The sequence below is a fragment of the Hippoglossus hippoglossus genome, chromosome 6, assembly GCF_009819705.1.
Source record: "Hippoglossus hippoglossus isolate fHipHip1 chromosome 6, fHipHip1.pri, whole genome shotgun sequence".
Classification (NCBI taxonomy): domain Eukaryota; kingdom Metazoa; phylum Chordata; class Actinopteri; order Pleuronectiformes; family Pleuronectidae; genus Hippoglossus; species Hippoglossus hippoglossus.
The window spans coordinates 14,457,306-14,475,990 of record NC_047156.1 but is presented as its reverse complement, the minus strand read 5'-3'; the positions used below and the strand labels follow the sequence as shown (position 1 = coordinate 14,475,990).

Genomic DNA, 18,685 nt, shown 5'->3' with positions numbered 1-18,685 from the left:
GGTGCAGCCTCTTGTCTATCTTTTTAATAAAAATCACTCTTCTACCAGGCACAAATGTGTGACACACTGTCACTGTTATGCTTTCTTCAAAAGCTTCTTTTTTCCCAAATTAATTCCTAACTTTAACTATGAACAGTAAAATCTCTTCTAATTACAAAGCCAGAGAAAATATTTTCCATGGTACCACTCGTATTTTATAGAAATCCACAATTATAGAACTTGGGCTCTTAATCTACACGGCCCGAGTGAGTCTACATTCCCAAAACTGCTAATTAATGTGGACACAGCCGCTGTAAAATCCATCATTCCCTTTGTAAACCCTGGCTGCATGGTTCAATTGAGGTTAACCATTCTCTTGAAATATCCTCCGCCAATTGCCCAGTTTATATTATATTTATATATAACCCTCTTAAAATCAGTCATGGTAAGCAGAGATTTTCCTCACTAACTATCAGCTCCTTCATTTTTGGGAGATTCAGGCAGATGGACATCCTGGAAAAGTGTGAGCTGCACCAGGTTTAAGTCATGGGAGTAACATCAAATTAAAAAGTTCTGATCATAAAGTTGAGGAGCAGCACTAAACAAAGTTATTATGTACAGGACATGATTTCAACAAGTAGAGTTGTGGTTTTGTGTTGTTGTCTCTGTTTACCTTATTTGCCTTAATATACAGCATATTAAAAAGACAATGAGAACAAGTCCCAGTGCAGAGCCCACCAGAATGGGAACCAGTAAACCTGCAGAGCACAGAGGCAACAGAAAAGATAAGCGGACAGTTTTTCTACATGTGTTCAGTTGGTCTGTAAATGTGCATGAAAATGTAATTGTTATATTCTAAAATTATTACTAGTGCTGTATTATTTGATACTGTATGCAATATGCAATGCACATTTATTCCAGTAATGATTGAGTTTGTTAATTGATTAGCGTTAGCATAGCATTAAAGCCATGATTTGTACTTTGGAGCAAAAATCTCTTATAGTTAACTGGATAATTAATTAGTTAATTCAGACAGAGAAAAGTTTTAAATATCATGTTATTTTGTTGATCACAAAATGGAGGAGCTGTCAGTGCTGCCTACGATGAAGTTCAAGATGAAGACATGACAAAAAGAAAAGTGTAAATATAGAAAATGAAGAGAAAAGCAACGTACCCGTGTCCATCCAAGAAAGATCAGCTGAGTAGCAAAGATAAAAGAGAGAACAGAGGGTGAAAAAAAGAAATTCAGAGGAACGATATTGTACCATTCAAGGAAAAAGAGTGAAAAGTTAGAGTGAATCTGGTCTCACATACACAAAACCGTACATACTGTGTAGATGTAGAAGACAACTGTATAAAAGTTAAATATCACAGTGAGTCTCTCTCCCTGTGCTTTTTATGCTGCAAAAGAATTTCGTAGCCAGAAAAAAAACGATTTTGAATATACTGACACAAAGTGAAAGGTGCAAATGCAGGAGGCAAAAAATCTACAACATATGATTCAAGTATGATGCTTTTATTGCAAATAGTTCCACATGTACTGTACAGTAGCTGCATGTTTACTGATTGTAAACGGCCGTACACATTGTACAACAGACGCACAAATTGTCAGAGAAGGCAGGAATGTTATGTGAAGCGCTTAAAGCTCTAGCAAATTCTTTTGGTTTTGCTGCATCTTTATATTGTGCAAGGAAATAATTACTAGTTAGCTCCAGAATTACCATCATATAGAACTGACATGGGATACAGTATAACATTATAAATGTTCCATGCCATGACATTATGTGCACTAAATGTTCTATAGCGTGGTGCATATGGATATCCGATGATACCAGGACAACACGTGCTGTTCCTGTAGAAATCACAGCACGTGTTACATACACAGTATGTGCTTGGATTTCTAGAAATGTATTATACAGCATCGTATGGTAAAGTAATGTTTAACAGATGTGTAGGTGGACGTGAAAGAGAAACCATTTCTCACTTTTTCAAATTTCCGTGACAAAAATCGACTTATTGATTTTGGCTTAATGTTGTAGAATCTGCTTAGACAGCACAGTCCACAGTTACATTCAGCAAATTAACTCGTACCACATTCTTTTTCATATAGAATCTATAATTATGTGCACTTACTGGAAAGAATAATTTAAGTATTAAATAAGTTTTGTGGGAAACATTGGTCAAAGGAATGCGGGGCGTGGCTTGAAGATTAGTCATCCGCTGTAGGACACAAAAGTGATGTCTGCTACAGAAAGTGACATAATACAAGTCTCAACTATGTTGGGAATCTCTCTAGTCTTCCCACTCCATAGGCAAAAGCCAAGGATGTGGATAGCCCTGGCTGTGTGGTTTCCTGGGAACAGTAGCAGGGGAGAGACTGCCATGGTTTGTCTTTGGCACACTTTCCTTGGTTTCTGTGTAAGGTTTCTTCGAATACATCAAGGCTTTTGTCAGAGAGCGGTCCAACTCAAACGCCTCGTCTGTTGGCCGTCCTTTGAGAATATGCCTGATGGTGGGGAGGGCTAAATCTGACCTACAGTCTAGGTAGCTGTTGAGGTTGAGCTTAGGGAAGACTTCATCTCTGAGAGTGTGAACCAGCTGGTTCTCAGAGTGGGACAGTTTGAGCTGATGCAGAACTCTCTGCTCCAGTGAGACGTAGCAGAGTGCGTCTTCAGCCAGACCCAACTTTCCCACAGACTGTTTGGTTTGGCTCTTCTTCCGCGGGGAGGGATTCTGCGTCCATTGTTTGGACTTGGCCAGACTCTGACCCTGCTGGTTCTTGAGGTCTTTCTTCTTGCCAGCATGGAGCTTCTCCGAGCCACTTGGTAGGAGCTGATAGAGCCCTTCGTCAGCCAGGTCCGCTAAATCGCCGACCAGCAGCTGCTGAACGACTCGTTTCCTCGTGAGCGGAGACGTGACTGTAAGAGTAGAATGCAGTCCTCTGCCTGCATCGGACACAGAGCCAATCACAGCATGTTAAACATCCCAGTGTGTGGGATACTCAGTGGAACGACGTTGGGTCTTGACACCCAGCATGCAACAGCACAGCCTGTAGTGATAAACTAAAAGCAGAAGCCTGCTAAATGCCGCTCATGAAGCACAGGATTCCACACGTCTGTGTCAAAAAACATGTGCCATTAGAAAAGAATAGCTCAGAGAGGGATGCTTAGGAATGAAGAAAACATGCACATTAGCACTGCACTGTATGGACCTAAATACCATACAGTGTGGTGAACTAGGCGACCACATGAAAGTGAGGCTTTAAAGACAAATTTGAGGGCTGCAGACATTCTGAGTATGTCAGAGGACAGTTAAATCGGTTGTGTCTTAAAAGATGACCTACTTTGCAACAAGCTCATCAGAGTCAATCAACTTGAAGTATAATTGAGTTTGGCATCAACATTGAGGCTCAACCACAAGCAGGTGATATCGTACATGAGCAAGCCACAGCCCACATGACAGCCCCGTGTTTCGTAAAAGAAAAACGTTTCCCGCATGTCTTATAACCATTTTTAAAGCAGCACAGTGGCTATACCGTGTATGTGACCTTTGCACTCATGCTTTAACAATAACGCAAGCCCATTTTTTGAAGGCCATACTTACCCTCCTTAAAGGAAGCCAGGACGACTCGGCTGTCCGCGTGCTGTGGTTTCCTGTAGTTGCCGTTCAGTGGCACAGGGGCTGACTCCTGGGCATGGGAGGAGTAAAGGGCCGTTGCCAGGGCCAGAAACTGGGGAGACACAACAAAACAAAAGCACATAAAGAGATTTAAATATAAAGTACTGACTACATTAAGATGTCTGAAAAATCCTAGTATCTTATGTGCTTAAGAAATGAACTGATGCAGCACCTGTTTGCGAGATATTGTCACGTGGTTTCTGAACAGTGTCCACAGCACGCTAGGATAACACGGAGGAGTTGTCAGTGACCCATCGTAGCGATAATACTCGTCCAAGCGTGCAGGCAGAAGTGCTCTGACGTTGAAGCCGGGCACCTGCACTCTCTGGTCTGTGAAATAAATAATATTAGTATGTTATGATTGCTCGACAAAGTAAAATCCATAATGCACATATTAGTTAGTTGTTAAGAGGAGCCAAAGCTTTTTATGCATTAAAATCCCTAAATTAACCTTAACAGTAAGTGGCTGATGTGTCATAAACGATGAATACTGGTGATGACAGTGTTTGATATTGTTGTCTACACATGCTCATAACCAATACTTAATAATTAATGTGGCTGAGAAGACATTGCTAGAGAAAACATCATTGTAGACTCACCTCTGTATTTAATCCCATTGATGAACTTCAGGAACTGGTCAAAGGCAGGATTGAACTCACCAACCTGTACAGGAAACATTGTTACATGGTTCTGCTCCACACATTGTTCACAGATCACTGAGTCCGCGAAGTCTCACCTCGATCAGGACACCCAGCACCGCCAGGCCGTCGGATTTGTCCACAGCCATGGACATGTTGGGGTACTTGTCTGAATTGAAGTGGACCACATGCATCTGTTGAGAAAAAGAGAAATAAGTCAAGACCCTGTGAAGCAAACAAAACACAGTGGCATGTACCGTTACAGTTGAAAAATCGAAAATGTTTCTCTTTTAAATTAAAATCACACTCACTTGCATATTTCTTTGGAAATATCACAAAATAACTGTGTTTTGGAAACTGTAAAGTAAAATGCTACAACAAATACTGAGAAATAGGGTCCCTGCAAGATGAGATGTAAGGTACTTTATCTCCATAATTTATCTGTGTAAAGTATAATGTGAAGCAGTAGATATTTGGTAAATACTATTTAGAGCAGTAGTCACCAGCCTTTTCGAGCCCAAGATCACTTTTTAATTCCAAACTTAAGCCGAGATCTACCATTACATTACATTTCATTAAAGGCTGAATGTACAAGAAATAAATATACACAAAGAAGGGCAGTTGTGCAACTTTTTCTATTCAATGCACAATATTCAAATTAATATCAATTCATATTTACAATGCAAAATATGTAGCTTCTCAGTTCCGCAACATGTTCTGCAGAGGAGCTGCTACTGCAGCACAATGTTTTTACATATAGGCTTTGATTTGAATATGGCCACAAATATGATTATTACCCTGTATGAAAGAAGTCCCTTGTACTATAATAAATACCAGTACTACACAGTATGAAGCCGTGCATCTTCCGCTCTTGCAAATATTTCACAATAATAACCCCTTTTTAAACACGGGAATGGATTCCATCAACAGAAACGCGGGAGTGCATTTATTTTGAAAAGGCATACAGAAAATGTTGCAACCATTTGTTTGTGACATGAAATTCATCAGATAAACATTCAAACTCAGGTGAAAGATCATCTTCTCTGTTTATTCTGCTGTGAACCACAATGTTTATCTGTCTATGACACAAATGTATTTACAACACTTTCCGAACCCGTTTCAAAGTAAAAGCACTCCAGCGTTTCACCTTCTGAATCCACTAATTTGTTCCAACAGGGCTTTGATTGTTATCGACAGACCGAAAGATGCGCATCTTCATACCGTAGAGTACTGACATTTACTTTCGTACATGAACCAACTTGTTCTTGAAGAAAATGCAGGAGATAAACCTGCAACTCCACCGCCAGTAACCGACACACAGCGCCTGTGAACCACAGACAACCGACACACAACTGATCTGCGGCGCAACGACAGCCAGAGAGTTCGGGGATCGACAGTGAAGACTGCGAGATCCACCGGTAGATCGTGATCGACGGGTTGGCGACCACTGATTTAGAGCGTGTGAACAAGACGTTATAAACTGGGGGGAAGGCACACACAACAAAAGGACAACATATGAGGATGAGACTAGCTGAAGAAAAATGGGATACAATGATATATGAACAGAGGTTGCAGAAAAATGTAATTCTATTAATATAGTTTTTACTGTTAATAATAATAATAATTTAATAAGTTGCATATATTTTTGCATGAGCCCCATGCAGTAGTTTTAGGGAGCATGAAAGAGAAAAAAAAAACTGTCTTCCTAGTCTTGATGAACACTCAAAGCACTTTAAAAGCACGGCACAGCCATCAGGCAATTTGACAAATGCACTTGAGAAACCCTGCAGGTGTTTTTAAGTGGGTGGTCTATAAGTAAAGACCACACTCTCAGTTGTTTTGGTGACAAGGTTGTGGCACGTTGGTCATTCCAGCCAAATATGACAACATTTTATTTGCAGTCTCTGGGAGAGAAAAGTTCAACTTCCCGCCATCACATCCTTCAACAACAACATGTCATCAAGGAACTGTGGTTCTGTAGTCTGGAGACACATGAAGCGATCCACGCTCTCGACGTGTCCACTCAGAGACTCAGGTCAAACCGCGGCAGCTCACGTGTGGTTCAGCTGCATAAAAGCACACAGGTTGCAGCCATCACAGCTGCGGCTCATTCAAATGATACCAAATTACAAATACAGAAACTCCTTTTTTTGTTTATATCATAAAACACACTCTTAACTTCAGGTAAAGTCAAATCCTCTGCTGTAATTAAAGTAGAAATGTTAAAAGAGAAAAAAGTGAGTGAAAACGGCTCACAGGCCCTGACACATAAAATAGCACAAGCAGCCACTCCTTTCCAGAGGTGGTTGAAAACCAAAGTGTATAACAGTCTGGTACTTTAACCCCTTTAAACCCCTCAAACCAAAGTCACACTGACATATTATACACAGTGAGCCAGACTGAAATCAAGTCTTTGTCTTTTAATGTGGGCAACTAATTGTCAGAAATGTGCTTATTTGATTGGTAAATTGAATCTACAATTTATTTAAAAGAAAAACAGGCTTAACATTTCTCAATAAATGAGATTTTATTGTCACAAACTTACATTATAAAGTCTCTTTAACTAGAATGCGTTTTATATAATTGTACTTTACAGTGGAAGATGCACAATAAGCATTCTCTGACATTGTCTGACGGGTGGATCATAAAGTGAACGTCTGCCAGTGTGGAGAGGCTGGAAAATGCCGATGCGGAGCTTCAGAGAGTTCCCTCAGCTTAAACACTGTCTGTGAGTCAGTGGCTCTGATTTCTCTGCCAGTCAAAAGTCACCCGTTGAAGTCATTAGGTATTAAATCATTTGTCTGGAGCCTGAGATGCTGTCACATCAATTTGAATAAATAGACTGAGCTAACTTCAAACGTAGATGACTAACCTTTCATTCACTTTTTGCCAGTGGTTGAAATAATACAGTATATAAATACTAAATTACAAGTTCTGCATTTAAAATTTCACTTATATAAAAATACATGCAAGTGAATGAAAGTCAATGAAAATGAAGTAGATGTATAATGGAACAAAATAAAGGCAATACTCATGAATCCCCTTTTATTAATGATCTTCTATTTAATTTATCTTTATGATAAATTATATATATTTTTTATCAATTTTAGGTTTGACTTAAATTATATGTTTTGTCCTCTTTTTTGGGCTCATCAGTAAATAGAACTTTGAACTGCATGAACCTGTATGAAAGATACAGATAAAGTTTGATTGATTTTTTTATATTTGACCTTGAAGATGTGCGTAGGGGCAGAAGTGGAGTATTAACCCTCTCTTAAACATGAGCAGAAGGAGGTAGGTTTGTTCACCTCGGCTGCGTACTGTCGACTGTTCACCATGTGTTCAGATCCAGCAGGTCGGCCGGAGGAGCCCCAGTGGAAGTGCAGTTGAGCTGCGGTGTAACGATGCGGCAGGCTGGAGATGTGCATCTTCGAGGGCAGGGAGATCTGCACTGTGGATCAAAGGATGACAAACACAAGCACACACAAAAGAGCAGGGTGGAGGTTACTTCATTTGACGTCATGGGGATCAAGAAACATCCGCTGCATCCTGTTTTTATTTAATTTTAAACTTCGTAAGTCATCAGCGAACATCAACGTGCTCGTAAAAGCAGTGTGGCTACGTCTAAGGCACTTTGCTGGAGTGACGCATGGAGCACTTTCAACATGTTCGTCAGTGTGTGACGAATGTCTACGAGTGAAATACCACTGTCAGCTTTTTTAAGAAAGACGTCACACCGATGACGCGGCTCAGCTTGTGGCGTTGAGGTCCATCAGACACAACTTAATGAGCATTTGTCCGTACAGTTTACTTGCACAGACATTATAACCGTATAATCATCACCAACACAAGGCAGACATTACATGTACATGTATGTTCAGCGACACAGCGGCTGTCACTGAAATTCCTCATACATGGCAATTTGTACAGTGTGATTACAGTCAAATCTAAGAAACAGATCGAACCAGTTGTTATTTGTAGTTTACCTGACGTTTCTCTGACTGAGTGTCAAACGAAGCAGAATGAATCATATTAATTCAAAACTAATTCACAGGGGGCATGTTTATCTCCTATCTGATTTATGTATTCAATAATTGATTTTAAACGTGTGTTACGAATAGATATCAAACTGGAACTTGTTTCTTTTTGTTAAGGTGCATCCGACCCAGTCGAAGCAGAGCAGATGACTAATGTCTGCTCATATTTTTCCAGACTACACGTGGAGATCGTTCTCTGGCTGAAAGGACAGTTAAGATAATGAGAGAGTGATTATGGAAAATTGCTGTGGTAGATGTAGAGAGAAAATCCTCCTATCATTTTCCTTATGTTGACCCAGAAATTAGGTCTCTACAGCAAGAACAGACTCCTCCACGTTTATGTGTGGGCCATCTCTAATGAATATGTAGACGACTGCCTGATTTAAAGGACATTGAGCTCATGAGTCAAACAAAACATAATGTTTGCTTAGCTTGCTGTGTGTGGTGAAAAGAGGTTAAAGTACACAGTACATGTTAAGTATTGTATTAAATTAAAGGTTTTGTAGAGAAGAATGATGACGTCTATGAAACAAAAGGAACCTCAAGGACCTTTTGCAGTGATGCTCTGCAGGGATCGGTGGCCTGGATCCAGTGGAGGGGATGGGATCCCTTTTTTTACCTGGGGGATTTTTTTCTTATTCTTTTCTTATTATTTGTATATTTTGTGTATGTGTTTATAGTTTTGTATTTTTGGATACTCACCAGAATGTCCATTGTTTCCCAGAGTGAGCTGCTCATTGGGCGACAGGTTGTAGTTATGAACCTCAATCGGACGCAAACTGGGGTCGAACCTCAGCAAATCGGACTTGATGTCTATTGGAGACTGGAAAGCTCCACCACAAAATGGATAATGCTTGGACCAGTGGTGCTCTCCTTCTGGCCCTGCAACAGCAACATGACCAATAAACACGACTGCTACATTGCATATATTACTTTTTTTTTTTGCACTGCATTCTAAAGACAAATGAGCAAATGCACATGCACCAATGTGAAACTACATGGGGGATGGCTCCAAAAAAGGGCCGAGGCTCGTCCCGTCCTACTTAACATTTTATCCGTAATCAAAGTGAAGTATCATTATCTATGTACAAGGCAGCATGGGAGAGGCCCGCGGCTTTCGTTCTTGGCCCTTTCTCAAGCAGTGAGAGTGAGAACCAGGCTGTTGTTTGCGGGGAGAGCCAATGAGAACACTGTCTCTCTCCAAATGAGAGGTTTCTGTAAAGAACAGGACACCGAAAATGGCCAAATCAAGTCATGCAGTGTCTCTCAGAGGCGTGTGCTGCGGAGGCAACAAGGCACAATGAGCCTTGGAACAATGTAAGAGAGAGGAGGGAGAGGGGATGGTAGCTGTGATACTAAATTGCTTCTCAAACACGCTGCTCGGTGTAAACAAGAGTTTGCGATGAATGGACGCATCAAAATTGATGTGTGGCACAATAGAAAATGCCATGAAAGGCCAGTAAATGCCCTGGAGCTCTCATCCCCTCTGCATATAATTAACTGTCCAGAATCATTCTAAAAAAAAAAAAAACACAATTCACCATATGCCAGCAGACCATGGTTAAATATGAATGATGCAGCATGAAGCCATTGCCCCCGACCCGGCTGTCAGTTCCCATTGGATGGGTCAGACAAGATGTGCCAAGAGGCATGAAGCAAAACTGTGAAATCCCTGAATACTTGTTTGAGGCAAAACTCATGGTTCAATCCAGGCAAACGCTCCCTATAATAAGGAGATAAGATACACTTATGGCTATAATTGCTCAGTGTCAACTTCATTTATTGTTTTAATTAGACCCAGCCTGCCCTTTAATAATGGCCATCAGTGGCCCCTTGCCATGCAAATCCTTGGTAGAATTCACATGACTGTGGGTAATTATTAAAGTGTGGGAGCTTTTCTACATAGGATGTATGTCGAATGAGATTTAGATTTATTTATAACATCAGTGGTAGAGACTACAACGGTCATCAACATAGTTTTTTATACCCACATGTTAAGGGTCACTGTTTGTCCTTTGCCAGAGGATGCAGCGTTAATGTGAAGATAATTCCTCTGACTCAGCCGTGCCCCCCCCCCCCCCACGGAAAGTGCTACCAGCCCTCAAGACAACTGACTATGACACGGCCTCTCCAGGGTTTGACTGTAAGTGACGGTGAAATCCACCACGCTGCACTTAGGAGGCTGGAGGGGCTTTTATTATTATTAAATCAACTCTTTTCCTCGCAAGTCATCACAAACCTTTCCACTCTGAGCTTGTGTGTTATCATTAAGGTTTGTGACTATGTGATTGTGGTGTATATTCCTTCATTCTGTACAGGATGAGTCACTGAGGTATTCTGCCACATTGTTAAGGTTTTCCACTGTACTCACACATTAAACAAATGTTTATGTGTGATTCCTAATTTTCAATTGTTTGTTTAGAATTTATTCAATTTCGTTAAAGTTCCACAGGGAGATAAACAACCTTGTATCTACAAAGTGCTGTTTGCCCTCATTAAAGTTCAGCTGCTGCAATAATAACAAGAATCGAGTGGGTCTGTGCTTTTCGGAGGACTGAATTTAACAGGTATAATTTCCTCTAACTGTAAGTATTTCAACATAAATTACAGTGCAGAGAAAAAAATAAAAAAGTTTTAAAATTCATCCCTGGTGGCCTGGATTTTGCACATCATAAACGTATAAAAAAAAAGAAGACAGTAACTTTAAGCAATGACTGTAGCACTGGACTACTGTAATAGTCCAAAAACAGAAAATAGGATGAAAAATGATTATTAAACCAATTTTCTGCACCTGCTAACTTATTAGTATAAACTCCCTGTGCCTGAATGCAACAGACTTGTTTAAGGAGCTCAAACAAGAGGTCACGCTCTGAGCACAGTTTATGTAAGAGATTGTCATAGTTCAAGAAGTCACTGCGTATTGGCCTTAAGGCAGAAGACAAGGGCAGTCAGCCACTTACGAAATGTTGTAATTGCAGAGTCGGTATAATGACCTCTACAATTACCTGAGGTGACAGTAGGGCTGTCAGCACTAGTGGTCTTAGGGCGTCATTGAGGGGCCGCGGAGGGTTTGTCTTCTCCCTTTGATTAGCAAACACTCCGTTTGATGCTGCGGTCACTTCTGTTCTATCATTCGGCCGTGTCAGCTTAACGCACGGCTGTGTATGGGGGGGGGGGCGACAGTTCTCTGAGTCAATCGTTGCCTAAGAGAGTTGCATCAAATTGAATTCTAACACTCAATTAGGTAATGCTGCACGGTTTAGGGGTAGAAAACCACAGTGAGTGACTGAGACACTAGGCTACAAGTGCACGTGAACTGGAACGGCACATGCATCAAAAGTTGATGTAAATAATATTTATTTTCAACTCTTATTATGATCCACACTGAAAAGAAAATTGTTTTAAAAAAAACTTGAATCAGTAACACATAAATTAATTTAATTTGTTCAACTTAAATTTAGCCATTTCTACCAATGAAAGTCAAATGTTGGGCAGCTGTGGCTCAGGAAATCAAGTGGTCCACTAACCAGAAAGGTCATGGGTTTGATTCCCGTCTACACCACTCCGCATGCCGGACTGTTCTTGGGCAAGATGCTAAACCCCAAATTGTCCCTGACTGTGTGTGATGTATGGTCGAGCAAATGCAGCACATAGATGCACTGAATTGCAAAAACTGGTCATCACTAGAAAAGTGCTATAGAAATATGGACCATTAACAATTAGTAACTTTAATCTGAAATAACTTAATTTATTTATGTGTTACCGATTGAAGATGGTAGCAAATTTTAATTTTGTCAGTGTACAACTGACAAACCGAATTGTAAGAAAATTATGAGACTTACCACTGTATGTCCATTTGGCACCTGAAACAAGAAAAAAACATATCTTACTGCATTTTTGATAAATATTATTAAAATAATGGAGCAACTTTATATATGCAACAGTTTTTACATTTATTTTTGTCATTTTACACATAAAGAAAATGAAAGAAATAACCATCCATAGTTTTGATCACAGAAACATGCCATCCTCATTCCTCAGAGAACATGTGAGCAGGTGGATGGAGACACCTGCAGCATCACTCCTGCAAGTGCTGAAGCCAAGTTTTTCTTTGCACTATCTAAAAGTGCACCTGAAGTTTTTTTTACCAGGCTGCTTCATGCACCCATCAGAGGTCTTACCGTGCAGCACGGCGCAGAGAGTCAGCTGAAGTAACACGATGGAGGAGACGCTCACAGGCTTCATGTCGGTTCCCTCAGCGCACCCTCGTGTGGCAGCTTGGTGTTCGCCCCGGTGCAGAGCAGGAGAGCGGGAGGGTGTCCAGCCTCCGAACCGGCTTTTATACTCATGTTGTCGGCTTGGTTGTAGCTCGCCCTGACGTCAGAGCCACAACAACAAGAACCCAGCCTCCACAGCCACCCTCTGCTCACCGGAGAGTGAGTGACAGCTCCACCGGGTTCTGATCCGCCGACACGCTGCGCGGCGTGCACGTGCGCCTGTGCCACTGACATGTAGCTTACTCTTTATAGTTGGTCTTATTATAACCCCATCTAAACACATGGAGCCACCAAAAGATGAATATGATGGTGTTGGTGCACATGTGAGACTCATACTTCAATTTGTGCCACTTTTCTATTAAAGGGATAGTTCACCCAAAAAGAAAATCCAATCATTCTCTACTTGCCACTATGCCGACAGAGGGGTGGGTTTAAGTGTTTGAGTCCACAAAACACTTTTGGAGTTTCGTGGGTAAACAGTGTTGTGGCCAAATCCAATAAAATTGAAGTAACTTGTGACCGATTCTTCAAAACTTAAAAAATCAACAGAAGCAAACATAACCTGCCTCCATACTGTTTGTGTGGTGTCATCCAAGTGTCCATAAGCCCCGACATTCAAATTCGACTCGAAACGGTGTCATTTACACCATGATTTTAGCTAAAATATCCTCCTCTGGAGCCGTGTTCACATGTGGATCACAGTGACTTGTGACTTGTCTGCAGCTAGATTCAGGTTCTACATCAGTGTGATAGGAACTACCTAAAATGGCCGAAACCATCATTGAGAAAAATGTATTTGACGTGTGCTTTGAGTTTTAACAATGGTACATGTCCCATCCACGAATATGGTGGAGGCTGGGTTTATGACCTATCCTGTGGCCAGCCCCCAGGTGGTGATCGAGATGCATAGTCTTACATTTTGGGAACTGTCATGTCATCCATTGTTATATAGCTACAGTCTATGAGCTACACAGGTCTGGTGTCTAATACCCATGTAAATAGGGGAGACACAGGAGGCCTCTCAGAAGTCAGCTGGTTGGGGTGAGGTACAGTATAAGGTGGGTCTAGTTTGATAGGTAATTGCTAACATATGTCTAAGTATCCTACCTAACTGTCCTCATATCAATACAACAGCTGTTGACACAGAGTGGGTTTAGACTTGTGGCTATGGTTAAAAAAAATAGCCTACACAAGAAAGGCCTTTCATTTTCTCTAAATACCGAAACATAAAATTAAATAAAACGGTAACATTTCTATTTTGGGTACACCATTTATAGGCAAAAATGGAGATGTTAAATTATATCTGGAAATGAAATAATTAAACAATCAAATAATGACAAAATAATAGTGTACACCCCAGTATTTTCAGTTAAAATTTTAAAGCCTAAGAGAGTTGCATCAACTCAGAGTTGCAGTAACTTCACAAGTCAATAATGGACAATTATGCAACTTACAAGTGTGATATGGAAACCAGAGACGTGTAGTGCACATGGACTAAGAATGGACTATTCAGCTTACTTTTCCTTGTGAACATTTTTATAAATCTTAAAACACACCTGCGGAGATCTGGAGTACAGCTGTTACCAACCTGTCCATCTGTCTGTCATCCTCTTTGAAGACTGTAAATAATCTAGAGTGATGATCACACACTACAAGTCCTACACTGTGAGTAAAGGAAGTCGACATCAATATTTCTGCCAAAATGACAAAAAAAGAGGACAAAGTAACTACCTGAGGTAATTCTATGACAGGCAGATTTGAATTCACTAAATAAAGCTCTCTCATAGTAAAAGACTGTGAAGGCTTGGGTCGCATTTGCAGTCATTTTGGTTTTGATGCATATGGTCTCAATATCTTCCATAAAAACACCAAGATAACCTTGCCACTCTATAAACAGACATATTTCTCAGTCTACCTGTCAGTTGTTGCTGTTTAACAGCTTTGATCACTTAGTAGCAATGAATAGATAAACTAAAGACACAAATGTGCATTGTGTATGTGAGCCGCTGAATATGGAGCTTGTTAAATCAGGTTCTAAATTACAACCTTATTCAACGGTAAAGGTACGAAAAAGGGGAAGAGGTCTTTTCTAGCCACTGACTACGATTGAAGGTGTGACAGTCATTTCCTCCACTGAGGAAATGACTGTCCAAAGTTCAACGATGATAACCCTCTCCCAACTGTCACTCCAGGACAGACAGGACCGAGACGAGAAGCAAGATGAAGCACCTTCTGCTGTTGGGGCTGGCTTTTGCCGCAATCCACGTCAGCCATTCAATCATTCCAGGTAAGTGCTTCCTTCTACCATCACTCTTTTAAAAAAAAAACATAACCAAAACTCTGTTTATTGATCCGGGATTTAGTTTTCAGAACAGGCCTCACTATCAGCACACAGGCCACAGGCTAATCATCAGCCTTTTGTGTCGCAGCTTTTTTAAATAGCAGTTTAAAAGATTTGCAAAAATATTGTGGTGTAAATATTTCATTATCGACTGATGTCTTTCAGTTGTACGTAAAGTTATAGTTTTGCGGAAACTGGATCAAGGAGATAAAGCGTCACCTTCAGCCCTGTCAGGGCAACATGGCGTCTACATTGGCACCTATATCTTTCAGATTTTCTGTCACGTGGGGACCTATAGAGACTAAATATGGGGGAGACACATCCTGTTACATTTGAAATTAATAGAATTGATTTGATTTAGATTAAACAAGTCTAGACTGCATCTCTCAGCAGGATATAATTGTAATTTACCTTTTCCCTGACATTCTCTTCATGTTGTAACTTGCAACTGAAGCCAACAATGATTGTCTTTAGCTTGGACCAAAAAAAATAGGAAAGAAAAGATGGTCTTTAGTCTCCTGGAAATATTATTTACACACTGCAAACGATTGAACTAAGCTGACTGGACGATTCCCCCCTCTGTAATTCCAAGCTTTTAAACACTGAGATCATTTCTGTCTGAGAGTGACGAGACTAAAACAACATGTAAATTATTGGGAAGGTCCCGATTTTGAGCAACTAACCCAGTTAGTTAGTTTCCCTATAAAACCCGCTGCATTTTGAGTAAAAGAATCATTTGAAACCACTTCTCTTCTGTGAAACGTGTAATGAGGGGGGAACTGAAATATGAGTTTTTATTGCTGTCATAAAAAGAGGGAGTGGGTCTCTGGTGATGAGGTTAGTTAAGCATTAAATATGTACAGTATCTGTTGAGGCTTTCTACTGAAGCGTTATTGATACATTTACTGAGCAATGGTCACTTCACCAGCTTGTTCTTGTGATTAACCAACTGTACTTTACACCAAAATATTGTAGGCTTTATAAAATGCTTGAAAAACCAAAAAATCCTTTGTAGACTTTGTGCAAATAAAACGCCTCTAACTCGCAGTTTATGTCTTATCGTCCAACAGATTTCTGTCAGTTGGACCCAGTTGGAGGTGATGGCCCAAGCTTCATTCATTCTATCCATTATAATCACCTCACTGATCGCTGCGAGCCTTTCATATACTCAGGGACCGGAGGAAACAGCAACCGTTTTGAAAAAGAAAGAGAGTGCATAAGAAACTGCTCTGCCAATGCAGAGGATATCTACCCCATGGATGGTAAGATCGTTTAATGAATTCATACTGAGAATTGTGTGTCTAATGTAATCGTTCATTTTGCTTAACATGTCTAATGTAGCTTAACATTTTATTTGTGTAAATGATACAACTCTACATTTATGTTAGACACTGTCTTTTCTCATGAATGTTGTAAATGTTATGTTGATGCACTTCTGTCTGTCCCGGAGAGGGATCCCTCACATGCGACTCTCTCTGAGGGGTTTTTCCCCGTTAAAAGGGGCTAAGGGGGTTCAGGGCAGAGGATATCGCACCTTCTTAAGCTGAATGAGGCAAATGTGATTTGTGAATATAGAAATAAAATTTGATTGATTGATTGAAGAACTGCCTTAAAGTAGATGAACCCAAACGAAAAACATACATCCCTCTTCAAGGCTTGTTTCTGAGGACTTTGGAACATGAACTGCAGTTAATGAGTTTTATGACCTAAGGGACCATGTAAGGAAATGCATCATCATCATCAAGCCTCGACTATCTCGACTGAGAGAGAGGGAGGGAAAGAGACACAGAAAGCGAAAGAGAGAGAGGGGGAGAGGAGGGGGCACTTGATTCAGTTGCTTCAACAAAGTTTTAGGCAGGGATCCCTGTTAACCTTGAAAAAGAGCATTTGTTATTGAAAAACAGCTTTTTTTGTGTGTCAATTGAATTAACCCAAATATTGTTGTGTTTCTTTTCCTTCGTTTCTTTAATTCTTCTGAGGTTGTAGGAGAAACTGAGTATTAGCCGTACGCCACCAAGTGGTGAAAGAGTAGGACTCATAGACAAGCATGAAAGAACACACCCCAGACTTTTACAGCCTTCTTGATAAAGTTGAAGTCATCTATCACTCTGATTGTGTGATAGCTGAACTGCTTAGATACAATCAGTCACATTTACGTATTTTGTATTAGCATTATGTACGAACTGCAGTCACTGCTATGACTACTTCTAATGATTATAATAATAATGAAGATGTTTTCTCTTCACAGAATCTAAGGCTTGTCACTTTAAAAGGGCCTCAGGTCAATGTAAAAATCAGCTTATGAGATACTATTATGATCCCATTCATGACAAATGCAAAAAGTTCCAATGGACTGGTTGCATTGGAAACGGAAACCGATTTGTCACCTTTGACAGCTGCAATCGGACATGTGATGGAATCCACGGTGAGTGCAAATCTCTCTCTTTTGTAAACAGTTGCTGATGATGTCGCTATGTCAAAAAAAAAGAGAGTCATAATATCGAACATGTTTTTAACATGCTTATGGTAATTGTCTTGGTTCATAGACGAAGGTGATGAAATCGAGGAGGACGAGCCAGACACTCCTATTGGTGAGTCCACACAATGGATTGAGTGGAATTTATCAATTTATTCAAAAGCCACAACAAGCTCCAGTTTTATTTTCTTTAAATTATTTCTCATTGAAAACTAAACAACCTCTTTTGCAATGAGAAATAATTTAAAGAAAATAAAACTTTGCAGATAGTTTTAACCAGTTAGAACGTCATGTATAATGTAGTTCTAACTGGTTAAAACTATCTGCAAAAATTGTGTTATGTAGTTTATTTATCATTAGGTATTTCATCTTTTTACATAAATCTTCATGTTACACTGTTGTTCTCTTTGACAGCGATCATCTGCGGAGTTTTGCTTGCTGTCATTATCGTTTCCATCTTTGTAACTGTGATCGTCTTGACAGTTCGTTCAAAGTAAGTTCATTTTTCTTTATTTTTAGTTTTACATTAAAAAGCAATAGTATTACTTACAGTTAATGCCACTCTCTTTTAATTATCTACATATTAACTGTATTTCTTTAGGAAAACGAGCGCCAAGAAGATGGCAGGAGGAAAAAGTAAAGAATCAAAGTCTGATACACCTCTTCAGGAACCGGCACTGGAAATGGCATAGATATCATTGCTATAATGATATCATCCATTACAACATGTGGAGTTTTTACCAGATTGGTTTAGTCTTTTAACACCAGTGGTCTTAAAGCCAAACATATCAACAAATTATTACATCTAAGTTTGATTTTTCTTTTTTTACTGACATATGCAAATAGCCATTACAGTTTTGTTCAATGTTGTGTTTTGTTTCCCCTCAATGCTCCTTTATCATGTGCTTTCATTCAGTAATACAAAATAAATCTGTTTAGTCTGAGTGTGATCAGAATTCAAATAGAGTTGAAACAATGTCTATTAATTCACAAACAGAATCAGCAACGATTTTAATAACGAATTAATGGCTGAACTATTTTTTCAAACTGAAACGTCCCTTGTTTTAGCTTTTCAGTTGTTGGGATTTTTCTGCTTCTCTTATGTGATAAAAAAAAAGGTTTGACACTGTTGGTTGGACCAAACTAGCAAGTTCAAGAAAATTTTACCAATTTCTTACATTTCATAGAGAAAACAATTAAGAAATAAAATGTATTGTGAATTGCAGCCATAAAATAAACACAACCATTGTTCAGTCAAA

General features: G+C 39.8%; 2 protein-coding genes across 2 annotated transcripts; one reads left to right on the top strand and one right to left on the bottom strand.

Annotated features, from left to right (window-relative positions):
• Positions 1 to 1,213: 1,213 nt before the first annotated feature.
• On the bottom strand, positions 1,214 to 12,819 carry ca12 (carbonic anhydrase XII). The gene is made up of 9 exons (XM_034587491.1): positions 12,514 to 12,819; positions 12,175 to 12,195; positions 9,035 to 9,214; positions 7,604 to 7,746; positions 4,394 to 4,489; positions 4,257 to 4,320; positions 3,830 to 3,987; positions 3,583 to 3,709; positions 1,214 to 2,924 (listed from the first exon to the last, which is right to left on the bottom strand). The coding sequence occupies exons 1-9, from the start codon at positions 12,575 to 12,577 to the stop codon at positions 2,272 to 2,274; spliced, it is 1,506 nt and encodes a 501-aa protein (XP_034443382.1). The 5' UTR covers positions 12,578 to 12,819; the 3' UTR covers positions 1,214 to 2,271.
• Positions 12,820 to 14,030: 1,211 nt separating this feature from the next.
• On the top strand, positions 14,031 to 18,466 carry si:dkeyp-73b11.8 (BPTI/Kunitz domain-containing protein). The gene is made up of 6 exons (XM_034587496.1): positions 14,031 to 14,896; positions 16,021 to 16,212; positions 17,199 to 17,375; positions 17,497 to 17,541; positions 17,841 to 17,919; positions 18,028 to 18,466. Exons 1-6 carry the CDS (start codon positions 14,830 to 14,832, stop codon positions 18,116 to 18,118), a joined length of 651 nt encoding a protein of 216 aa, XP_034443387.1. The 5' UTR covers positions 14,031 to 14,829; the 3' UTR covers positions 18,119 to 18,466.
• The last annotated feature ends 219 nt before the right edge of the window (positions 18,467 to 18,685 follow it).